The sequence below is a fragment of the Pocillopora damicornis genome, chromosome 5, assembly GCF_964200805.1.
Source record: "Pocillopora damicornis chromosome 5, jaPocDami1.2, whole genome shotgun sequence".
In the NCBI taxonomy this organism is placed as follows: domain Eukaryota; kingdom Metazoa; phylum Cnidaria; class Anthozoa; order Scleractinia; family Pocilloporidae; genus Pocillopora; species Pocillopora damicornis.
This window is the reverse complement of record NC_142674.1, coordinates 28,472,951-28,498,124: the sequence shown is the minus strand read 5'-3', so window position 1 is coordinate 28,498,124 and position 25,174 is coordinate 28,472,951. Positions and strand designations below refer to the sequence as shown.

At 38.4% G+C, this 25,174-nt stretch overlaps 4 protein-coding genes across 4 annotated transcripts; 2 read left to right on the top strand and 2 right to left on the bottom strand.

Moving 5' to 3' along the window:
- Positions 1–5,136: 5,136 nt before the first annotated feature.
- LOC149046325 (uncharacterized) lies at positions 5,137–12,257 on the bottom strand. The gene is made up of 6 exons (XM_089207071.1): positions 11,200–12,257; positions 10,275–10,493; positions 9,958–10,073; positions 8,559–9,608; positions 7,230–8,232; positions 5,137–6,772 (listed from the first exon to the last, which is right to left on the bottom strand). The coding sequence occupies exons 1-6, from the start codon at positions 11,405–11,407 to the stop codon at positions 5,853–5,855; spliced, it is 3,516 nt and encodes a 1,171-aa protein (XP_089063197.1). The 5' UTR covers positions 11,408–12,257; the 3' UTR covers positions 5,137–5,852.
- An 804-nt stretch (positions 12,258–13,061) lies between these two features.
- On the bottom strand, positions 13,062–15,802 carry LOC149046324 (uncharacterized). Its single transcript, XM_089206059.1, has 2 exons — positions 15,745–15,802; positions 13,062–14,844 (listed from the first exon to the last, which is right to left on the bottom strand). Exons 1-2 carry the CDS (start codon positions 15,800–15,802, stop codon positions 14,288–14,290), a joined length of 615 nt encoding a protein of 204 aa, XP_089062185.1. The 3' UTR covers positions 13,062–14,287.
- LOC113684865 (uncharacterized) lies at positions 15,782–17,179 on the top strand. The gene is made up of 2 exons (XM_089207069.1): positions 15,782–16,185; positions 16,932–17,179. Exons 1-2 carry the CDS (start codon positions 15,885–15,887, stop codon positions 17,162–17,164), a joined length of 534 nt encoding a protein of 177 aa, XP_089063195.1. The 5' UTR covers positions 15,782–15,884; the 3' UTR covers positions 17,165–17,179.
- Positions 17,180–21,949: 4,770 nt separating this feature from the next.
- On the top strand, positions 21,950–24,842 carry LOC149046323 (uncharacterized). Its single transcript, XM_089207063.1, has 3 exons — positions 21,950–22,325; positions 23,082–23,231; positions 23,303–24,842. Exons 1-3 carry the CDS (start codon positions 22,025–22,027, stop codon positions 23,827–23,829), a joined length of 978 nt encoding a protein of 325 aa, XP_089063189.1. The 5' UTR covers positions 21,950–22,024; the 3' UTR covers positions 23,830–24,842.
- The last annotated feature ends 332 nt before the right edge of the window (positions 24,843–25,174 follow it).

The window sequence follows — 25,174 nt, the reverse complement described above, 5'->3', positions numbered from 1 at the left end:
ACTTCCACCGTTATAGTTGCTAAAATCTAACTTTCATTCGTGAAATAGACCCATTTTTAAGAGACAAACGGCATAACAACTGCCCTATTAAAAACACCCTTTAGTTATGGCACTATTGAAACTTGTCTTTAACTGCAAATTATGATGTAGATCAATAGGTTGTAACAAGTGCTTTTATTTATATAAATGTTACTTGTGTTGTTTACAATTGTATGATATTTTAATTACTTATGCAAAGTGTGATGATTTGTTTGGGATCCGTGGTCTGGCACTAGAATGGGTCAAAAGTTATCTTTCTGAGAGGACACAATTTGTCGAATTTAATAACGTTAGATCTGCCCCACAGGGGATTCCCTGTGGGGTGCCTCAAGGTTCTATTCTTGGTCCCTTATTTTTTATCCTGTATGTTAATGATTTGAACAATGCTTCCCTGCTTGATGCAATCTTGTTTGCTGATGATACAAACTTATTTATCTCCCATAATGACCCTGTTTACCTAATTAACACATTAAATAGAGAATTAAACAAATTGTCAACCTGGTTTGCAGCAAACCGGCTCTCCTTGAATTTAGCCAAGACTAATTTTATGGTATTCAAGCCTTGGCAAAAGAAGCAATCCTTTGAATTTCAAGTTTTCATAAATGAGCAGCCTATTCTTCGTGTTTCTGAGACCATGTTTTTGGGTGTTTTATCAGATGACAATTTGACCTGGAAATCGCATATATCCTTAACAGCAAATAAATTATCCAAATCTATAGGTATTATTCATAAATCTAGGTTTTTTCTCTCTACTCACTCCCTTCGTACTTTATACAATTCTATGATCCTTCCATATTTGTATTATTGCAATTTAGCTTGGGCTGGTACCTATAAGTCAAACCTTCAAAGAATTGTAACCTTACAGAAACGTGCGTTAAGAATAGTAAGCAATTCTACATACATTGCCCATACTGGCCCTATTTTAAAGGAACTTAAACTCTTAAAATTTCATGATATCCATTCGTTTCAATTAGGTACTTTTATGTTTTCATTCGAGAACTCTACACTCCCTTCCAAATTCAATAACTTTTTTTTACTGAATAGTCAAATCCACAATTATAATACTAGGAATGCTCTGTCCTTCCGTTTGCCACTGTGCAGAACGAACACCAGGAAGTTTTCAATTTACTTTCAAGGTCCAAACTTTTATAATTCGTTAAATTCTGACATAACTAGTTCTCCCTCCTCCGCTTCTTTTAAAAGAAAGCTTAAGGAATTTCTTCTCTCTAAGTATTAGCTTCTGTAAGGCAGTAATTCTTAACTAACTTACTTAATATGTGTGTGCGTGTGTGTGTGTACGTGTGCGCGGTCAAAGTTAATTACCATAAGTCCATATTGTAATTCTAATATAAGATTAGTTATTTTAATTGAGAAAGCCTGACTTGTTATAAGCCTCGTGGTTTCTTTCAGGTTTTCTCGCCATTTATTTTCTGTCATCAATTTTCTTCATTTTTTTTTCCATGTGTAAATGTCGTATATGGCAAATAAATATTGTATATTGTATATTGTATATTGTATTGTTTGCATATTTTTGGTTGCAGCTCTTCTCGGGTCAGTTCCCTTCAGAGCTGCAAAGTCCTGTCAACATGTCTTTCAGAGTCGAGATTCCACTGGGAATGGAGAATACTGGGTCGACCCACAAGGCACTGGGAACTCCTTCAGGGCTTTTTGTTACATGACAACTGATGGAGGTACCTCAGTCTTTTTTTTGCTTTTTGTTTTCAAATGTTGGGTTTTTTTCTTTGTGGTTTATATAACCAGGCTTTTTTTTATCGATAGGAGGCTGTATGATGGTGTTGAACGTTATTTTGCCAAGCCCCCAAACTTCAAGGTGGAATGGCACAGCTGAACAAACGTTTCAAGGTATGCGTAACTACGGAAACGGCAAAATGGCTATAACCAAAAGCGCCATGAAACAACTAAGAGCGTATATAAACTTTACCCAAATAAGATTTCACTGCAACAAAGAAAAAGGAACAACATTCCACGTCCGAACGACTCTGAACATAAAATGTACAGAAGTGGTGCGATATTTCAGTGGTGAAAGAGATGAGATGCCAGACTCGTGTGACTCCTTCGTCCGTATGGATGGTGACAACTCAAGACTGGCTCAGAAATGTGCGACATGGGCACGTAATGGTAAGTGGGGACATGTCAGTCATAATGTTGGAGAGAATCGTCTGTACAACTACGCAGCATTTGTGGCCCACAGTTATCATTGGGTAATTCCTACTGGTGGCCACTGGAAGTGCGATGATAATACTGGCGACAACTTGTCTACTGGAGACTTTTGGAAAGTTTATGTCCGTTGAAATACAGCTTCTTGGAATAACTTTGTATTAGGATAAAGCATAAGCGAAAAAGAGAAAAAGTCAAATGAAAATTCAAATGTATATTAACTACTCTCTGGCCACATGCCTGACAGTCGAATGATTTCAAATTTGACCTTGTAAGTCAACCAAAAACACAATCTCGTTAGATCTGGCTCATACGTGGCTCAGCCACCTTATACGGTCTTGTCACGTGCACCTCCTTTGTAAACATGATTCGCCTCACATTGAACCTACATTCGTTTTCTGTAAAGTCTTGAAGTATTATGTAACAATTTCGCTCTAGCCTGGTCAATGTCTAGTGCTTAGGGTGCCAGTTATTTAACTGTACATAAAATCAGACATTTTAACTGTTAATTTGTAGGTTAGTATAGGTATGGATACTAGTCTTAATGTGATTTTTTTTACTATATACCGCACAGGTAAACAGTGCTTTACGCGCGCCCCTGTATGCTGGTTCAGAAGTGATTAGTAAGACCTATAACCTCAGAATTGCTGAAGAGACAAAATCGCACGTCAACAATTTCATATCTGACCATTATTTGGTATATTGACAGGAATAAACTTATCTATTTGGTGTCTGTGTAGTATACACAAGACAGATATTCACCTTTGTTCAGTGAAAGTGGTATTATTTACCTCCACTTCGGTAAATAAATGTTAATTATAACTTATATATTCTTCATCGTTTCTCAATGTACTTATTGTTTAAAAAAGTTTTGTCGAGTGTTTTTAAAACAAGCCTTTGGCTTGGGAGACTAGGCGTGCACTCCCATGTTTGAGACATTAAACAAATTTATCCTTATCCATATTTTCACAGAGTTTGTATTAAAAAATGTATTTAAACTGGTTGACAGTAGCAGGTGTGTAATATTTTAATTTTATAGAAAGAGGAAAGTATATAAAAGAAAGAAAAAAAACACTATTGTCGATATGCCCTACAAGCAAATAAGATATTAGTCGGGAGCCTAATTATCTTGTGATGTTTATGACATCAAAGTGAAAAATCCCTGTGGGATCTGTTACTCTGACTGTGGTTGCGTTCGTCCCTTTTGAAATAAATCATATTTAACCCTGTTACATTGTCGTTAATTGATAGATTTGTAGACTTGCTATAAAAATAAAGCTTTCGAAGTTGACCCTTACGAAATGTCAAAGTTGGACTGAGACCTCAAGATGCATGCGCCATCTATTTTTAAAAGGTTTTCATTTTCTTTTCCTTTGTTATTTTTATTTTGGATTTTAGGTCACAAAAGAATGCAAAATGTCAAAGGGTGTTACGGTCAATATTAGTATTATGCGTTGTATGACAGTTTAAGAGCCATTTTCCGAGAAAATCGAAAATCGCAAGACACTCGTAAAAAAATTGAATTTTTTTTTCTTTTACCAAAACATCCCTTTTAGTGACCTAATTCAAGAAAAAATAGTTTTGGGTTCAAGCGATTCATTGTACGGGAGAAATAACAAATAGTTTGAAAAATCGTTTTATTGCTGTCTTTTCGCGCTTAAAAACAACAGAATCCGACCGCAACTTCGAGAAAACGGTGAACGCATAAGAAACAATCCCTAACATCGAAACTTCAGCCGAGTATTATTTCGTTCTTAATCTTTAAAATCCTAAAAGAAAATTTGAAGAAAGAAGTTTTTAACATTTACAATCGACAAGTTTAAAAAGGTCGTATTTGTGTCTCTTGAAATGTTAGAAAATGAAAGCGAACTTTAACCGTTGTAAAAGCCCTCTGGTATATGCCGCTTCCTAGTAAAACCCATATAGAATAAAGCCTTGGCTATTGAAGTAAATTACAGGAACGTTTTAGCTCTGGAAATTAAATACAGCCCTGACACTGGAGTAAGCAATTTGAGAATTTAAGTTAATAAACTTTATGCAAATTAGACGGCCCGCTGAATGAATTCATACTAAATGCAAAGTTTAGTGTATAAGGACTACTTACTGTTGCTTGTAATATGTTTTTACAGTGAAAATGTTATTTCTAGCTTTCAGCTGTGTTGGTAAGAGCCGTAAATAACTTTTTATATGACGACTGAAAAACGTTTGTTTAGCTACTTTGCTACCAGCGAAATCATTGAGATCGCAACTTCGAACTGAAGCTGTCATCGCTTGACGAAACTCCGTTACCACAATTTTAAAATAGTATAGTAAAATATATATTTGTATTGGTCTGGACACATGCATATGCTGAGCGGCTGTGAAAGACATTCATCACAGTTTTTGATTCAGAGTGGTATAATATTTCCCAAAATATATCAAACACAAATGTTTCCTTATTAAGTTCGTTATTCCCGAATTTCCCACCTTGCAATAATCCCTGCAGCAAAAAAAGAAAAAAAAAAGCATGAAAGTCAACTTTATAGCTTGCTTTAGTTTTGTTTTGGATTTTTTTTTTATGATTTTTCCTCCGAAACCAGGAAACCCTAGCCAGGTAACTAGAAATTCTCAGTTTCATTTAGAGCTTGTCCACAACACAACTTCAAACTTGCGTGTGCTTATCGCATCCTTAAAACCTTCCAGACCTCTTCAAAATCGTTGAAAAGCCTATTGAGGCTAATAATAATCTTTGAGTTAACTATGACCAATTCACGCCGCGAGCGCGAGAAAAAGAGAACCACCCCGCAGGGCTGAATACGCGATGTGGAGTGTTATAAAATTCCACATTCTCGCGCGTAACGCTTTCTCTAGAGACCTCTAGGAGTGTTGTTTAGCGAAGATAAACAAAGTTATCTTTGCTTAACTCAAAGAACTTGCAGAAATACCTCCAGCCTGCATAAAAGGCGCTTTATGAGCCAAGCGAGGCGAAAGTGGCATTTTGCACGAAGCGCGAGAAGCGACGAGGGGAGGAGAAAAATAAAGCTTTATTTTTCTCCATCCCTCGTCTCGCGCTTCGCACTCGTTTCGTGCTTCGAGGAAATGCCGCGTTCGCCTCGCTTGGCTCATAAAGCGGCTGTTATGCAGGCTAAAATACCTCTTCACATTTATAAGATAAGGTATCATTGATTTGTCAGAGCGGGAAGAGACATTTATAACGTGCAAATAGTCACGAGCTGAAAGGTAACTGACTGATTTGTAACAAGGACTCACCCTGACAAACAAGAAATGATCTCACTTTCCGAAAAGGAACGCTCTTTTAAACATAAACAAACTTCAAAAATAAGTAAAGGAAGCAAAACAATGAACAAAATAGATTTTTTCTTGACTTAGTTATTCCGGCGAGAACAAATGGTGAATGATTGACTCCTGGAAGCAAGCCTCTGAGGAGAAGTGAGAACACCGTTTAGGCAAAACTCTACAATTTGTGTACTTTACTAGCCTGTTCACAGACTCTCTTCATTTTTAGATATCGTCGAGTGCACGTATAAAAAAAAAAAGCGCGTTCCGCCCTCTCTCACGAGCAATCGCTTATCTTGTGCGCGCATCAAATTCCCAAAACAGAAAAACGTCTGTGAGCAGGGTAGTACTTTCTGTTTCTACATATTTTTCCCACGGAGCTGGCAAGTGCAATTAACGACGGCTTTTTTCAGCAGGTCAACGTAGAGCGCTTTGCGGCGAACAGGCTTGGGAGGTACTTCTAATTCTAGTTGCTGACAAATGTTTTGAAGCATTCCAAGTTTAAGTCGCTCCAGAGATCCTCCCTTGGCCATGGCACAGATATCGTACTGATCGTAAGTGATGGGGTGCTGTAGCGTGATGGATAGAATTGTTTCTCTTGCCATGGCAAAGTTTTCCTCTTCTACTACAGCTTGGATTTCAGCATCGTCGGATGTTTGCCGTCGGACCTTCGCTGCAAGACGTGAGAAATATGAAGTGCACTGCTGCGGGGTAAGAAACTCGGATACTTTGAACAAACGAACACCATCAGGTCCTTGTGCACGTCTCATTTCACGTGATACGATATTACCGTCCAGTTTTCTGCCGCTGGTTTGACCAATTGTAAACTTCGCATTTAGATAATCCCTCTGGTTTTGGTTAAAGCGATATGCTTTTTTGCTCGGCTTTAGCGCCCATCCTTCTTTTACCTCTACTTCGCCGGATGTAGCCTCTCTTGTATCCCTAAAAGACGCAAACGAAATAACTTGACTGGTCGTGCCCTCCTCCAACCTGGACTTGTAGTCTAGTTTGGCAAGGTCTAACAAAGACCGTTTCTCTAAAGACTTGGTGCATTTCTCTAAAGATAGGTGTTTTTCGAGAGAAGACAGCCTTTGAAAGACCTTAACACACCCATCCTGAGGGCAGGTAAACACGGATGACGATTCATTTGTATTTTCAGTGGGATCATGAACCTGCTCCACTTCCGTCTCTTGCTTCTTCCTTGACTGAGTCGGTTTTGGGCTAAGGGGTTTAAAGTCTCCAGAAGAAAACTCAGATGAAAGCCAACCAATGCCATGCTCTGAAGTAGATAACACATAAAGAAACAAGATTTACATAAACAGCACTGTTAACCTACTTCAATACTTCACTCTGCACAGCCTGTGAAGAGTGCCCCTTTGGTCCACTTTGCTGCGCGAACAGATGAAACGTTTGCTTTTTACATCTTATGACCGGACATGTTCTTCAGAACCGCCATATTCTGCAATGTTCGTTTTAAAAATTTTGTAGAACAAATCAAGGACTATAAATTTATAAAGGGTCTAAGGGGCTTAAGTCTTTTACAAAGCAAAACCCCACGGGGTGGCAGACACCCGCTCCTCCTGCGTACCAGGATGGGAAATGGATGCCTTTCATGCGTCTGAAGGCTATAACAAACGATAAACGTACACCTTTTTACTCAAACTATAAAAAAATATATATTTGCGCGATGAAATAATTCTAAAAAAGGAAGAATTGTGAATTTTCATTAGGCTAACCTTCTGATGTTGTTTCCAATGGGATCTCTTTTCCCTTTCCCATACCATAAGCGCGCCAAGCTACGAGAATTTCGTCTTTAAACTCGAAATTGTTTAATTTGTTGATACCAGTAATCTTTCTGTTGTCATCTACTACTGCTTCCTCTTCAACACTTTGCATGACAGCAACTCGAACTCCTTCTATCCCCCCATGCGAAAGAAGAGCACTCTTCAGTTGTTCGGTATTGGTCACGTCATTTCCTTCGTTTATGAAAGTCCTGACGTGATTCTTGCAGGTTGCAGCGAGCCTGTCTGCGGCACCTTTTCCACCCTGTGGGTCAGAAAAGTCAATGCGCTTGATTTCGATGCCGGTGGAGGAGGATATCACTGGGCATGAGAGTACGGTGGACGACGAATGATAACATCCTGCGTTATCTTGGCGAAAGAACGCCTTGTTAATCTCACTGTGCTCCAGCTTGATGGTATTCAGGACATCCTGCATGATTTTAACCACTGCAGCACTGCCTTGATTGCACGACTGGACTATGTGCAGAAAGCCCTGCCACTGGAGTACCCTGCTCACACGACGGTAGACGACAGAAACGTGCCAGGAGATACCTCGCTTACCAAACCAGTCGGCTTGGGACTCTCTGTATTTTTGTGGCAGGAACTTCATGGCCCAGTCGTTAATTATCAAGACAGTGTTGTCGTCAAGTTTCTCCAGTGCATCTATTCTCGCTTGGTCTTGGTTAGCTGATCTAAGGATGTGGCATTTCCAGGACAATATGGCCAGCTGGGCTGTCTGGAATATAAATAGCGCTTCGTCTTTCGCGTCCTGAGTCGGAAAGGTCGTCTCGCCAAGGACCCGTTCAATCTTTGCCAGAGTTTCCTGAAGACTTTGACAACGGTCACAAAGATCAGTGTGTTGGTGACTGCATTGTTGCTGGTAATCTGCATCACTACTGTCGCTAAGAGCAAACAACACACAATGGTCTGCTATGTTAGAGGGGCTTGTGACATGAACCTGTTGATAAAACAAAACTGAGATTACTGTTTGTCTGTGCTTATACTTCAATATAATAGTTAATCAAATGATTTTTTAATCTAACATATATTATTAACGTAAGGGGGCGAATAACTTTTAACCTTAACCTTAGAAAAAAACTATCCTCGTGCGCGCATTGTTAATCTCGAGAATTTATGTAAGCTAGTTACACGTGCACCATTTAGTGAAGAAAAAGAGTACAAAATATATATTTGTTTTACGGAATGATTTTGTTGACGAGGTAAAATAAGTACTTACTTTTAGTTTTATTCAAGCTGTCTTTCTGGAGTCAGAATTCACATTACCTTATAGTCCCCCTTCAAATACTGCTTGCTTGTCATAAGAGCTTGCACAACTGTAGTCTCCCACTCCTTGCCGGAACCTAATCCCCCTATTTGGCGTACGAGGGCCACGAAATCATCAAATGCGCGAGCGCCTTCAGCTGCAAAATAATCTAAGCCCTGCAGTGATTTTCTTACAGAGGCACTGCACTCAAAGAGTACCCGTCTCATAGTAGTTTCGCTGAATGGTTTGAAGTTGATCTCCAAACAGTACTGAGTGTACTGTTGTATCACTCGCTCGGGTATCATCATACGGATTACGTTAGGTACTTGAATAACCTCACCAGACGAAAGCTTGAGATGTTTTTGCCCAAATGGAAGGTCCTGAACAAGATGCGGGCTCGTGATGAAACCAAGAAAGTGGTCAAGCTGCCTCAAGTCTACTCGTATTCGTGTGGTAGGCTGTTGTGGAACTTGAGCGCCTCGGCCAAACTGTGATCGATGAAGATTAGCCATGGAGTATCGGTATCTTGTCAACCCCGGGATATAACGGGAAATGTCGTTGAAAGTTCCAACCCCTGCCATAATCGAAAGCACTTGTCTACGGGTATCCCAGCTGGTTGCATTCTGGTACGCTTCTGCTAGGGCCTCTAAATACAAATGCTCTGAATGTGACAACTCGCTTACACCTAGGGCCTTGTTCATAGCCGTAGAAGAGGCTAAACGTCGCCAGAGTTCACCAGCATTATCAGGGGTGACGCTCTTTAGTACAGTTGCTACTATTTCTGTGGCTCTCCTTGTTTGACATTGTCTTGTTCGCTCAGAGGAATCACTCCAAGAAAGCCATGGCTTTCCAAGCGGTTCAAGTTTGCATGCTGCCAGGAACTCACTCAGCTTTTCGCGCGGCTCATGTAAGATCACAGGTGTGGGCTCGTCACTCTGAGTGGAAGCTGTGCTTATTGTGTCTGGTGACAGAAAGGTGTCATCAGCGATTGTTAGGCGTCCAAGGCTTTCTGCGAACTCTTCAACAGATTGACCGGTATCACTTTGTCCTGGAGATGAGTTTGAGCTGTTCTGTAACATACAAAAAAGACGTTTAGACATCAATGTTACTTCAATATTTCTGTTTATTTTGTCACTGGGCATTAGTTTTTTTTATTATAGTTCGAAACTTAAGTTATACATCATTTTAAAAAAAGAAAATATGAATTTACATGCATACCGCTATCATTATCAATACTCCCGCTCCAGCCAGACCGAAAGGAATTTAAAGAAACGAACAGTGACCTATTCGTCTTAAAATCATTTTCAGAGTCATTTTCAAAGTTTACAGTTATTCACAGTTACCCAGCCCTTTCGGAATTTTGGCATTTGTTATGTTGGAATAACTGTCTGTATCCAAGGTTACCGTTTACTTACTTACATTTGCTTCTGAAGTCTCTAGTTCTACGCATGGAGTAACTTCAATCATTGGTGCGGGTGTCACTTTCTGTTGTTGGTTTGTCTCCGTGAAATGTTGCTTGCACATTCTGCAAAGAGCTGTAGCAAAAATAAAAGTTAACCTTGTTAAAAGGCCATCGCCGATTTCTTTACTATTCTTCAAAGCCATTTTCTTCTTTGGGGGGAGGGGAACAGGAGAATAAAGGGTATTGTAACGCTTGCGCATATGTTGCTTTACGCCCTCGCTCGTTTAAAATTAAAGCGTATACTTTAGCTACAAACGTGTTACGATAAACTTACGCGATCCAACTTGAATAAGTATTCCTTCAGTGTTTAAAATAAATGCAGATAGAACGCTGTCCAAATGCCGATCGCCTTTGACCGAGGCTGTTTTGTGAGCAGCTATTTCTAGCGGAATGCTACACTTCACTTTTGAGGATCTCCAGCGCATACCAAATTCCGCTCTGTGGCGAGGGCATATTGTCAGTGACAAGTGGAACTCTTCCACTGCAAATACCCCTAAACAAAGGTAAAGGGAAAATTATCCATTGCATACATCACGAGCGAGTTGAGAGGCTCGTGTGCTAGGAGATCTCGAGGTCCCCTTTTTCATAAAAAAGTCTTTAAAGTCTGTGTATCAGTGACAGGTGTGTGTGCGTGGGTGGCGGAGCGGGGGGTGGGGGTGGTGAATAAAGATCTTTTTTGCTACCGTAAGCGTTAATATTAGGTTTGCAAAATATTAACGCCGCGGATAAAAGCCTGCGATTTTTAAAGAGATGAGCTCGTTTGCTTATTGTTCTTGCAAGCAGGATACAAAAGAGCGGTACACAAGTACTGGGGACAATAATTTTGTCACATGGAAGGGGACATTTCGGTTCGACCGACTGAAATAACCTGACCGACCGAAATAACCTGACCAACCGAAATAACCTGACCGACCGAAATAACCTGACCGACCGAAATAACCTGACCGACCGAAATAACCTGACCGGTCAAAGTGGACCAGCTTCAAAGGTGTTCCCAAATATTCTGGTAGGACCGAACCGAAATGGTCCATTCCATTTGATTTCTAACCGAAACTTGCGGAATTTTGGGCTGAATGGAAAGCATCCGAAGATTTTCTTAGAATAACATGACCATCTAGAGGTCTGTGATAAAGAGATGATGGAAATGTACACCACTATTAGCCGCTACGTAAGACGGTAAGACAGTACATAAGATTTACCTGCTCTTGCTAACAGCAGTTTCCATTCAGTGTCAAGTGCTGTATCTGCTTTTAATCCATACAGCTCGCAGTGCCTCGAAATGTCCCTTGCACAATTTCTTAAAGCGAGAACTTCAACTTGGCCTGGATAATCGCTGCTTAAACCACAGGGTGTGGCGTCGTGTAATAAACCAGAAAAACTACATGAGTGAAACGTTGCCGAAGCCATGACAAAAAACAAAGCTCTCCCAACAAACGAGACAAACTCCACTAACGCTGTTTCGGTATTCGTAATACTAGACGGGAATAATTCAATTAAAAATAATATCGTAGAGGCACGTGCAATAGTAAGTGGCGAAACAGTTCGTGACAATATATAAATTTTATTCCAGGAGCATTTGACCTGGAAATGTTTTATTAATATTGTTCCTAGAGTCGAATAATTCTACACTGATGATCTATAAACAGACGTACAGTTGTACATTTTTTCATTGGGACAGCTGTAATTGCTTCTTTGTCTGTTTACATTGTGTACGAAGTATAGCACGTACCGTCATATGCGACAAGCTTGCGTGACCAATCTCTGCACGTTTGCTAAATTACACGTCGTATGATCTTGTTATCCCGTCTAGTATCTGATTTGTTCGCTCAATAAGAATAATACTCACCTTGTTAACTGTGTGGTTTGAGCAGTGGTTAATTTTCATCATTGTATGTTATTTTCGGACCAAAACATAATCGGGTTTCATTATTATTAAAGCGTCTGATAATGCGTAATAAGCGCTGCGTGGGAAGTGTTTAGATAGTTCAAGCGCTGAAGTTGCTGGACACATTTTGGTCAAAATCAGGTATGGATGAGTTGCCACTTCACAGGACAAACAGATTGAGAGATGGATTTAACTTCTATCGCAACAAGCAATGGTAAGTTGTTCGTTCAACAAAACTTTGCGTTAAAAATATGAATTCATTCAGCGGGCCGTCTAATTTGCATAAATTTTATTTACTCAGATACTCAAATTGCTTACTTTAGTGTGAGGACTATATTGGATTTCCAGAGCTAAAACTTTCCAGTAATTTAGTTCAATAGTCAAGGTTTTATTCTATATGGGTTTTACTAGGAAGCGGCATATACCAGTGGCCTTTTACAACAGTTAAAGTTCGCCTTCATTTATTAACATTTCCAGGGATACAAATTTGACCTTTTTAAACTTGTCGATTGTAAATGTTAAAAACTTCTTTCTTCAAATTTCTTTCAGGAAATTAAAGAGTAAGTACGAAATAATACTTGGCTGAAGTTTCGATGTTAGGGATTGTTTCTTATGCGTTCACCGTTTTCTCGAAGTTGCGGTCGGATTTTGTTCTTTTGAGTACGAAAAACCAGCAAAAAATCGATTTTTCAAACTTTTTGTAATTTCTCCCGTACAATGAATCGCTTGAACCCAAAATTATTTTTTCTTCAATAAGGTTACTAAAAGGGATGTTTTGGCGAGAGGAAAAAAAATTCGTTTTTTTCACGAGTGTCATGCGATTTTCGATTTTCTCGGAAAATGGCTCTTAAAATTGCTTAATTGCACGCCATTACCAAAGAAAAAATGCTAATTTCCCTGAAGCCAGTTGGTTTTGAGATCTTTGGGGCACGAACACGGTCACGACTGCAGGTGCTGACGATACTTGATGGATGTTTTCAAATAAAAGTTCAACAGCATATAAACTGCCTTCTGGCCATATGCCTGACAGTCGAACGATTTTAAATTTGACAGTATTTTCACATCTAAGTCAAATAAACACAATCTCCTTTTATCTGGCTTATACGTGGTTCAGCCACCTTACATGGTCTTCTCACGTGCACCTCCTTTTGTATACATGATTCCACTCACATAAAACCTTCTTTTGTTTTCCTTGAAGTCTTGAGCTATTATGTAACAATTTTGCTCCAGCCTGGTCAATGTCAAGTGTGGAGGGTGCCAGTTATTTAATTGTACATAATCTGAAATTTTTATTCTTAATTTGTAAGTTAGCATAAGTATAGATAGTGTTATTTTCAATTCTATATACCGCACAGGTGAATAGTGCTTGTCACGCACCCTTATGTTCTGGCTCAGAATTGATTAGCAAAAATTGCTTTCTCCGAGCAGCCGAACAGACAATATTGGGCATCAACAATTTAATTTCTGACTATTTTTTTGTATATTGATAAGAATAAACTACTCTTTCTGGTTTCTGTGTAGTATATACAAACATGAATTCACCTTAGTGTCAGTGAAAATGGTAGATATTTACATGTACCTCCAGTTCGGCGAATACTTGTAAATTATAGCTTACATATTCTCTATTGTTTATCAATGTGCACACTGTTTAAATTTAGGTTTTGTCGAGCGTTTTTACAACAAGCGGTTGCTTCGGGAGACTAAGCGTCCACTCTCATGTTTTAGACATTAAATATAGCTATCCTTGTCGATATTTTGACGGAGTTTGCACCGAAAAATTGATTCAAACTAGTTAAGAGTAGCAGGTGTTGTATACTTTAATTTTATGGAGCAAGGAATCTATTACGAAAAAGAAAAAGGTTTTTTACTTGCCATAAAAATAAAGCTTTCGAAGTTGACCCTTACGAAATGTCAAAGTTGGACTGAGACCTCAAGATGCATGCGCCATCTATTTTTAAAAGGTTTTCATTTTCTTTTCCTTTGTTATTTTTATTTTGGATTTTAGGTCACAAAAGAATGCAAAGTGTCAAAAGGTGTTACGGTCAATATTAGTATTATGCGTTGTATGACAGTTTAAAATTGCTTAATTGCACGCCATTACCAAAGAAAAATGGCTAATTTCCCTGAAGCAGGTGCTAACGATACTAGATGGATGTTTTCAAATAAAAGTTCAACAGCATGTAAACTGCCTTCTGGCCATATGCCGGACAGTCGAACGATTTTAAATTTGACAGTATTTTCACATCTAAGTCAAATAAACATAATCTCCTTTGATCTGGCTTATACGTTGTTCAGCCCCCTTACATGGTCTTCTCACGTGCACCTCCTTTTGTATACATGATTCCCCTCACATAAAACCTTCTTTTGAAAAGCTAAAAAATGGACAATAGAACAAAATCAAATTACAATAAGATAGAATATTGTCTTGGTAACGGTTTAGAGTTATTGTCTGCGCCGACAGTTTTTGCGGTATGCCAAGATTCTAGTGTTTTCCGAACGCGGTAATTGCCTTTGTCTATCACGGTAGCGCCCTCAAAGTCCATCGCGTGATTGTTTTCCCACGCATGGTTGGCAATGTTCAAGCCACTCGTATAGTTTTTAAGATTTCGTTGATGTTCCTTTCTTCGGGTTTTAAAGCATCTGCCAGTTTCTCCTACATAACACCAACAGCAGTCAGAGCACGGAATTTTGTAGACAACATTGCATTGTAGATCTAAGGGCTGCCTGAACCTAGGTGACGGAAATTCTTGTTGCAGGGTTTTAGCTGGTTTGCTAACCACACGAATGTCATTTTTACGTAGTAATCTGGTAAGGGGCTCAGTCAGGCCGCTGATGTAGGGAAGACAAGCGAAACCCAGAGATGTGTCTGATGGATCGACCCATTTGAAGAACATGGACACTAACTCTTCTGATGGAGGAGTTGTCGGAGCTGACTTCTTTTTTAAAATGTTGGAAATAACTATTGATGGATAACTATACTATGATGGATAACTATTGTCCATTTTTTAGCTTTTCACACTTCTATTGTATTTTTTAGTTTTTAATTTTTTCACACCCTCCCCTGTATATATTTCCATTCACGCGCTTATAATAGAGAGAACGTTTTTTTTTTTTTTACCTTTTTCACAATGTGCACACTGTTTAAATTTAGGTTTTGTCGAGCGTTTTTATAACAAGCCTTTGGTTTGGGACACTAGGCGTCCACTCTCATGTTTTAGACATTAAATATAGCTATCCTTATCGATATTTTGACGGAGTTTGCACCGAAAAATTGATTCAAACTAGTTAAGAGTAGCAGGTGTTGTATATTTTAATTTTATGGAGCAAGGAATCTATTACAAAAAAGAAAAAGGTTTTTTACTTGCCATAAAAATAAAGCTTTCGAAGTTGACCCTTACGAAATGTCAAAGTTGGACTGAGACCTCAAGATACATGCGCCATCTATTTTTAAAAGGTTTTCATTTTCTTTTCCTTTGTTATTTTTATTTTGGATTTTAGGTCACAAAAGAATGCAGAGTGTCAAAGGGTGTTACGGTCAATATTAGTATTATGCATTGTATGACAGTTTAAAATTGGTTAATTCCACGCCATTACCAAAGAAAAAATGCTAATTTCCCTGAAGCAGGTGCTAATGATACTAGATGGATGTTTTCAAATAAAAGTTCAACAGCATATAAACTGCCTTCTGGCCATATGCCTGACAGTCGAACGATTTTAAATTTGACAGTATTTTCACATCTAAGTCAAATAAACACAATCTCCTTTTATCTGGCTTATACGTGGTTCATTTTCTTTTCCTTTGTTATTTTTATTTTGGATTTTAGGTCACAAAAGAATGCAAAGTGTCAAAGGGTCTTACCGTCAATATTAGTATTATGCGTTGTATAACTGTTTAAAATTGCATGATTGCACCACATTATCAAAGAAAAAGAATGCTAATTCCCCTGTAGCTAGTTAGTTCGAATTCTCCGTTGCGCGAACAGTTACTGGCGATACTAGATGGATGTTTTCTCGTTCTGGTTCATTTTGGCATCATATTCGGTTAAAACATTTGCTCAGCGATGTAAGGTAACGCAACGATCTGAACATGGCTTAGTTCTCCTTGATCACGTTTTCAAATCGTTCACCGTGGATCGTTTGGCTTCGTGTTATATTGCCTGCAATTCACAGCCAGTGTGTCAAAGCCTTAACTTCAGGCTGAGTGACAAAACTTGCCAGTTTAACAAAGAAACTAAGATTACCTGCCCGGCTTGTCTGAAGCAGAATGAAGGGTTTATTTATGCTGAAAACCCAGATAGAGGTGAGAATATCCTTAAAACAAATTTTTTCCCTTGTTATTTCGACAACTGAAGAAATTGGAAGACATAACTTCAAGGGACTTGGTTAAGTAATGAGTCCACTCAGTTACAAGGCCTCAAGAAACGCAGAAAGTCTGCGTCATTCCGTCAAAGAGTATTAAAAGGAAACTAAGATTTCCTGCCCAGGCAGGGTTTATCTATGCTGATAATCCAGATCGAGGTGAGAATATCCTTAAAACATTTAGGCTTTTGTATCGTTCTGTGTCTGTTAAGAAGGTTATGGCTACATTTTTTTACATGGTTCTACCATAATGTTACCAAGGAAACTTTTGTGAGCTAGCAAACTTTTTTCCTTGTTACTTCGACAACTAAAGAAATTGGAAGACATAATTTCAAGGGACTTGCTTACGTAATGAGTCCACTTAGTTCTAAGGTCTCTAGAATACGTAATTAGTCCGCGTCATTCCGTCAAATAGTAAACTTTAACCATTAAATTTGCTAGAATCTAACCTATCGACAAATGAACCCATTTCTAAGAGCCAAACGGTATAAAAACTAAACAACAAGGAACACCGTTTAGTTATCGTATTATTAAAACTTTTACTTGCTTGTCATGAACTGCAAATTAAGATGTACAACGTTGTAACAAGTACTTTCATTTATAAATGTTAATTGTGTTGTCTACAGTTGTAATATGTTGATTACGCATGCAAAGTATAGTGATTTGTTTGCATATTTTTCATTACAGCTTTACTTGGGTCAGTTCCCTTCAGAGCTGCCGAGTCCTGTCGACATATCATTCAGAATGGAGATTCCACTGGGAATGGAGAGTACTGGGTCGACCCACAAGGCAATGGGAACTCCTTTAAGGCTTTTTGTGACATGACAACTGATGGAGGTACCTTGGCGTTTTTTTTTCCCGTTTTCAAATTTTGGTATTTTTTCTTTGATCTTTATATAGCCAGGGTTTTTTTCAATTAATAGCTCTCAATCGTCATGGTGGAATGGCACAGCTGAACAAACGTTTCAAGGTATGCGTAACTACGAAAACGGCAAAATGGCTATAACCAAAAGCGCCATGAACCAACTAAGAGCGTACATAAACTTTACCCAAATAAGATTTCACTGCAGCAAAGAAAAAGAAACATCATTCCACGTCCGAACGACTCTGAACAACAAAGGTACGGAAGCGGTGCGATATTTCAGCGGTGAAAGAGATGAGATGCCAGACTCGTGTGACTCCTTCGTCCGTATGGAAGGCGATAACTCAAGACTGGCTCAGAATTGTGCGACATGGGCATATGATGGTAAGTGGGGACATGTCACAAATGGTGTTGGAGAGAATCGTCTGTACGATCACGCAGCATTTGTGGGCGGCAAGTATCACTGGATAATTTCTGTTGATGGTAACTGGGAGTGCGATGATAATACTAGTGACAACCTGTCTACTGGAGACTTTTGGAAAGTTTATGTCCGATGAAATACATATTCTTGCAATAACTTTGTATTAGGACGAAGCATAAGCGAAAAAGCCAAAAAGTCAAATGGAAATTTAAATGCATATAAACTACTCTCTGGCCACGTGCTTGACAGTCGAATAATTTTAAATTTGATAGTTTTTTGATCTTGTAAGTCAACCAAATTCACAATCTCCTTGAATCTGGCTTATACGTGGCTCAGCCACCTTACATGGTCTTGTCACGTGCACCTCCTTTGTATACATGATTCCCCTCACATTGAACCTACTTTCGTTTTCCGCAAAGTCTTGAACTATTATGTAATAATTTCGCTCTAGCCTGGTCAATGTCAAGTGTTTAGGGTGCCAGTTATTTAACTGTACATAAAATGTACAATTTATTTATTTATTTAATTTATAAGTTAGTATTAGTATGGATGTTAGTCTTAATGTGATTTTCATTATTATATACCGCACAGATAAATAGTGCTTTTCGCGAGTCCCTAAGTTGTGGTTAAGAAGTGATCGGCAGGTACTATTCACCTCCGAGCAGCTGAAGAGGCAAAATCGCGCGTAAACAATTTAAGTGTAGATGCTTAAAAGAAATTCAGCTACCAGCGGCCAGAGTGGAAACTTTTTTCCGCTCATATTTTGCTTATCGATAGGTATTGGTAAGTAACTAAACGTGATGTAGTTTGTTTTCATAAAGGCCGCTTTAATTTGGAGAAAATCGAAAAATCTGTTTTTGCTGTCGGCGACGTCAGAACAGCCAGAACTTAAGACGAAGTGGGCTGTTCTCAAAATTTCGCTTGCATGCAAAAGGGAAGAAAGAGAGATAAATATTTTGGTTATCCTTGTTTCTTCTTCCCATGTCAACATTATGCTCAACGAACTTGAGGCAGAGAACCTTTTAACTTCACCCGGGAACTTCAGCTGTCGAGCATTTTATCGGAAATGTTAGATTCGATCAACCTTTCTTTGCGATTTAATTTTACATCTTGTACACCTTCAAAGTTTAAACTTTTAAAAATCTCAAAATAGTTTACAGTTGAACGTTCCAGTAGTCAAGGGCACTTTTGTCTTTAATTATGTTGTAGCCCTGCTGTGGAGTAGCGTGACAGAACAAAATTATTCCTTCCGTGAGGGTGTAGAGAAACAACGACGCGAAAAAGCGCCGGTCCTGTTTCCGTTGTTTTCGATTTCACTTCAAGTGGACATTTTATAATTCTCTCGCATCCTTTTCTTCAAATTTCGACTGTCCATCAAGCCGTAAATATATATATTTTAACAAAATATGGGGTCTTACAAATTTAAAAAACTATTCACAAACTTAAAAACAAACAATCAAAAACGATCTCTTGAGTTAAGTTTTCTATGAGACTTTTGCTGTAAAGCACTGTACTGTTATGCCGATGTTTATCGGTTGACCTTCATAATGTGACACATTGCTATCATGATCTTCTCGTCGTGTATATCAGCCAGAACTGATGCGAGCAACTCACAACGATCGCAGATTTTTAGATGATCATGTGGAGAGGTCATCTGATAATCTTTGTCCTTTGGATCGCTCAGGGCATATGCTCTGCAATGGTCTGGAATGTTGGATTGCTTCAAAACGTGCCCCCTGCAAAGACAATATCAGTTAGTCATACATAGTAAATAGTAACCTTTTTTATGTTTTGGTCAGCACATGAAATAAAATATGCTTCACTAACGAGTAAAAATGCAATTTCAAAGCCGTCTTTAAGAAACTTCGAACGTTCTAATCACATGACCAGTGACATAACAACCTGAAGGTCGCACAGAGTGTATTTTCATAAACAGTTACCAACACGTCAGATTAAGTTTCTGTTTGTTCCAACAAAGAAAAGATATAACCCCCAACGTAGTCTCCCACATTTTTTCGCTTAGGCAAACTGGCCACGTCTAAATGCTCTATAACATTACTCTTTCAAATATGCGAAGTGCTTTCAGTTGCTCAGAGCATGTCCTCGCACTGGGATAAAATGCACTTTTAGACATGGTCACGTGATTGATGGCCTCATCACACCACGTTTGCGGAAAATACATGCTTCAGGTCAAGTTTCTTTTATTCAAGCTTGAACCTGTTTGTTGACATCTCTATACATGCATATCATAAATTTCTTTTTAAATTTTACTTTAAAATCGACCTTCAGATAATGCTTTGCAGACTTCAGGCGCTCCTTTAGTTCCCTTACCTTAGACATTCCCAGAAATTCGTCGCCAATCTGTTTACTACGTCAGCGACATCGTCGAAGGCTTGACTTTCGCAGAACTTATCTAATCGAGACTTTGAAGAGACTTTCGTACTGAGGCGGAACAAAAAGTCAGGATTCGCGATGATGAGACAACATTGAGGGCTCCTTACACTTTTCCGGAACACTGCACTGTCCATCCAATACCTAGGGATGTTCTATGTGCTGAATAGACTGTCGTCTGATCAATATTTCGGGGAGAGAAGGTGGTTGCTCTCGCCCGAATCAAGTCAACTTTATTATCTATGCCATGAAACGCAAACATCGCCTTGCGGCCGGTTACATCCTGCTGATAGCTAAGCAGTGGAATACATTCCTTTGCTCTGTTCCTGTTTCTTCTGTCGTGACCACTTCGGCCTCCCACAATCGATAGAAATAAACGAGTATTTTCCATAGTTCTTAGGTGGCTTGAACCAGTTTCCGTGTATTCAGTTCTTTAAGTTTATTGACGCAGATGTCAGAAACTGATTGTTGTAAAATTAAATTAATTACCAGCCAGACAATGTCTGTCTTAGAAGTATGTAATCGTAAAGATATAAAAAGATATAAAGGTCGAAAAGTTTAAAAGGTTTATAAACAGTGCTGTTTTTTGCTATTTTAATAAAACAATCCCTTTTTTCAGTCAGCCGGAGTAGACAGAAGGATTTTGCTCTATGTCACGCAACTCTGCTCCTTATCGGTTTATCTCCTCAACTTACAACTCTGTTGTAACTAAATTAGAGGGTGGCAACGTCAATCAAATTGAAGTTGTTCATTCAGCCAACAAAGCTTGTCACAATTGAGTGTTTGTACTAATATATCGTATTTAAGAAGTACGTCCAATTTCGATTTGGAAAAAAAGTTATCGTTCCCTTTCAGAAAAAACAAGACGTTTACGTTAAATATTCAAATGTCTCGTATTTCAACTAAATTTTGTTCAACTTCAGAGAGTTCGCGTGAGGCGCAAACTGCTAATTTGAATATTTACCACCAAACTAGAAGTAAAACCCTCTATGAACTCATGCATCTGAAAATATTTTATCTCGCTTTCTTCCCTTTTGCATGCAAGCGAAGTTTTGAGAAAAGCCCAATTCGTCTGAAATTTTGGTTGTTCTCAAGTAGCCGACAGCAAAAATAGATTTTATTGATTTTCTCTAACTTGAAGCGGCCTTTCTGAAAACAAACTACATTACGTTTAATTACTGACCAATAACTATCCATAGGCAAAATAACAGCGAAAAAAAAAATAAGGCTCTGGCCGCGAAATTTTAGTTTTGCTTGATTTTTATAGGCATTGGCTCTTAAATTCTGACCAGTTTCTGATGTATGGACAGAAAAAACTAATCGTTTTGGTACTGTGTAGTGCATACAAAACAGTTATTCACCTCAGTGAAAATGATAGATATCTACCTCCACTTCGGTGAATAATTGTTTATTATAGCTTATATTCTCCATCGTTCATTAATGTACTCATTGTTTACGACATTAAATAAAGTTATCCTTATCCATATTTTCAAGCAGTTTGCACTGAAAAATTGATTTAAACTTCTTGAGAATGGCAGGTGTTTCATATTTTAATTTTAGGGAGAGAGGAAAATAAATCGGAAAAAAAAAACTTTATTTTCGGTATGCCCCTGTGTGCCTATACAAGCAGATAAGGTGCCAGTCGAGAGCCTTCTCATCTGGTGATGTTATCACACCAAAGTAAAAAATCCCTGTGGGATATGTTATTCTAACCGTGATTGCGTGCCTCCCTTTCGAAATAACAATTGTGTATTTTTGTTTTCTTTCTTTTTTGGTTAAAAACATATTCAAACCTGCTAGATAGTCGTTGATTGATAGATTTGAAGACTTGCTACAAAAGTAAAGCATTCAGAGCTGACCCTTACGAAATGTCAAAGTTGAACTGAGACCTCAAGATACATGCGCTATCTATTCTTTTTTTTTTGTATTTTGTATTTCAGGTCAAAAAATATTGCAAGGTGTCAGCAGTATGTGTTTTATGACTGTTAAAAATGTATGATTGCACGACATAATCAAAGAAAAAAATGCTAATTTCCTAATAGCCGCTTGGTTTCGAGGTCTTTGGGGCACGAACACAGTCAAGACTGCAAGTACTGACGATACTAGATGGATGTTTTCTCGTTCTGGTTCATTTTAACATCATATTCGGTGAATACATTTGCTCAGCGATGTAAGTTAACGCAAAGATCTGAACATGGCTTAGTTCTCCTTGATCACGTATACAAATCGTTCACTGTGGATCGGTTGGTTTCTTGTTACATTGCCTGCAATTCACAGCCTGCGTGCCAAAGCCTTAACTTCAGGCTGAGTGACAAAACTTGCCAGTTTAACAAAGAAACTAAGACTTCCTGCCCAGCCAGTCTGAAGCAGAATAAAGGGTTTATCTATGCTGATAACCCAAATCGAGGTGAGAATATCTTTAAAACAAATTTTTTTCCCTTGTTATTTTGACAACTGAAGAAATTGGAAGATATAACTTCAAGGGACTTGATTACGTAATGAGTCCACTCAGTTACAAGGCCTCAAGAAACGCAGAAAGTCTGCGTCATTCCGTCAAAGAGTATTAAAAGGAAACTAAGATTTTGAAGCTGAATGCAGGGTTTATTTATGCTGATAATCCAAATCGAGGTGAGAATATCTTTAAAGCACTTGGGTTTTTTATTTGTCTGTAAAAAAAGTTTATGGTTAAATTTTGTACATAGTTCTGCCATAATGTTATCATGCAAACTTGTGTGGGTTAACAAATCTCTTTTCCTTTTTACTTCGACAACTAAAGAAATTGGAAGACATAGTTTCAAGGGACTTAGTAACGTAATAAGTCCACTTAGTAACAACGTCTCAAGATTACGTATTTTATCTGCGTCATTCCGTCAAAAAGTAGACTTCAACCGTTAGAGTTGCTTGAATCTAACCTTCTATCATCAAACAGACCCATTTCTTAGAGCCAAACGGCATAAAAACTGTCCTACTAAGAACACCCTATAGTTATGGTATTATAACTTTTGCTTGCTTGTCATCAACCGCGAATTACGATGTAAAGTGATCATTACGTTGTAACAAGTACTTTCATTTATAAATGTTACTTGTACTGCCTACAGTCGTATGACATGTTGATTACGCATTCAAAGTAAAATGATTTGTTTGCATATTTCTTTCGCTGCAGCTTTACTCGGGTCAGTTCCCTTCAGAGCTGCAGAGTCCTGTCAACATATCATTCAAAGTGGAGATTCCACTGGGAGTGGAGAGTACTGGGTCGACCCACAAGGCAATGGGAACTCCTTTAAGGCTTCTTGTGACATGACGACTGATGGAGGTTTGTTTTCAGCTGTTTTTTTTTTTTTTCTTAGTTGTTTATATAACCAGGGTTTTTTTTTTGATTTAAAGGAGGCTGGATGATGGTGTTGAACGTTATTTTGGCAAGCTCCCAATCTTCGTGGTGGAATGGCACAGCTGAACAAACGTTTCAAGGTATACGTAACTATGGAAACGGCAAAATGGCTATAACCAAAAGCGCTATGAACCAACTAAGAGCGTACATAAACTTCACCCAAATAAGATTTCACTGTAGCAAAAGAAAAGGAACAATATTCCACGTCAGAACGACTCTGAACAACAAAGGTGCAGAAGTGGTGCGATATTTCAGCGGCGAAAGAGACGAGATGCCAGACTCGTGTGACTCCTTCGTCCGTATGGATGGCGATAACTCAAGACTGGCTCAGAATTGTGCGACATGGGCATATGATGGTAAGTGGGGACATGTCAGCCATAGTGTTGGAGAGAGTCGTCTGTACAGCTACGCAGCATTTGTGGCCTACAGTTATCACTGGATAATTGGTGGCGACTGGAAGTGTGATGATAATACTAACAACAACCTGTCAACGGGAGACTCTTGGAAAATATATGTCCGTTGAAATACACCTTCATGCAATAACTTTGTAATGTAGGACAAAGGATAAACGAACAATAGAAAAGTCAAATGGAAATTTATTAGCATTTGGAAGGCTATACACCTGACACTCTAACGACTTTAAATTTTTTAGTTTTTAATATCTAGGTCAGCTAAATGCAATCTTATTATTATTGGATATGGCTTAAATTTCCGTTGAAACTTAGTCAACGATAACCGTCCCTAAAATGATTGTAGTTGCGGGAATTCAACGCACAATCAGAAGCTGAATTCATTGACGGTTCCTATAAAAAGAACTAAGGGTAAGGCCAATTTCCTTGTAAATAGCCAAGGCAATAATTTTTCATGTTACTCATATCGTGTACTTGTTGTAGTCTTGTTCACGTTATAGCAATAACCTCAACAGCAAAGTTACTGAGTCTGCTCATCCGATTCATTTGTATTTATAATTATTTGAAAGCGTGTAAATTAAATCACAGCAAACGATTAACTAGAAGAAAAAGTAGGGAAATTTCTCGTGCAACTCAAAATCTTTTTGCAATTTCTTTTTCAGTTATTCAAAGATAAGATTCTATGCTACTGTTCCTGGCATGGGTTACACACATACAAAAAAGTGAATTGCATGTCTTTGTAATATTAATATACTATAACGGTCGTCAAACCCCGTCTTCATTTTAAATCAGTGTCGTGAAACATCCGGCTAAAACCAAGGAAATCGAAACAGACAACCAGAAGAAGGAAAATATTAATTTGGCATGGATTTGTTTGATCAATGAAGTAATGATTTGTGTCTCTTGTAACAGCTTTTAAAAATGATCATGTTACTTCAAGAAGCTGGAGAACTATTAATTCTGTCAAAGCTTATCTTCATAATACCACACAGATACACCGCGTATGACATAAACCATTAAACATTTACACTTACTGGACTTACTGCAAGTCTTCAGTGTGGAAACAAAATTTTTTTCATGTCTGATGCATGTACAGATGATTGATCTAAATCAATATGAAAATAATTGTAAATCACTTTTGTGTTACGAGTCGAATTTAGCAACAGACCCTTGAATTCATCATCCTAACGAAGGTACATCAAACACCTGGCAGAATTACCAGAAAATCGCCCGTGATAAAGTCACTATTTTTAACATCTCTGCTGGTACACAAGCAAAGGATGTGATCGAGAGAAGCGCATGTTTGCTAATACTCTGTCTCTATTTGAATGATTCAAGAGATTTCTCACGAAAAAAAATGAATATGACCCTAAGAACCCATATTTGGACAAAAGCCAAACGTCGATAATCCAAAATTAGAATTGCTATTGCAATTTCTGCTGGAAGAGATAAGCGCGC

Coding starts and splice junctions, on each gene's coding strand:
- LOC149046325 (XM_089207071.1), bottom strand. CDS start 11,407: ATGGCTTCGGCAACGTTTCACTCATGTAGTTTTTCTGGTTTATTACAC. Junction 10,494..11,199: donor ACTGCTGTTAGCAAGAGCAG/GTAAATCTTATG, acceptor ACCTTTGTTTAG/GGGTATTTGCAGTGGAAGAG. Junction 9,609..9,957: donor TAGAGACTTCAGAAGCAAAT/GTAAGTAAGTAA, acceptor TGTATGTTACAG/AACAGCTCAAACTCATCTCC.
- LOC149046324 (XM_089206059.1), bottom strand. CDS start 15,802: ATGTGGTGCAATCATGCAATTTTAAACAGTTATACAACGCATAATACT. Junction 14,845..15,744: donor GCATAATACTAATATTGACG/GTAAGACCCTTT, acceptor ATCCATCAATAG/TTATTTCCAACATTTTAAAA.
- LOC113684865 (XM_089207069.1), top strand. CDS start 15,885: ATGGATGTTTTCTCGTTCTGGTTCATTTTGGCATCATATTCGGTTAAA. Junction 16,186..16,931: donor TGCTGAAAACCCAGATAGAG/GTGAGAATATCC, acceptor TTTTCATTACAG/CTTTACTTGGGTCAGTTCCC.
- LOC149046323 (XM_089207063.1), top strand. CDS start 22,025: ATGGATGTTTTCTCGTTCTGGTTCATTTTAACATCATATTCGGTGAAT. Junction 22,326..23,081: donor TGCTGATAACCCAAATCGAG/GTGAGAATATCT, acceptor CTTTCGCTGCAG/CTTTACTCGGGTCAGTTCCC. Junction 23,232..23,302: donor TGACATGACGACTGATGGAG/GTTTGTTTTCAG, acceptor TTTGATTTAAAG/GAGGCTGGATGATGGTGTTG.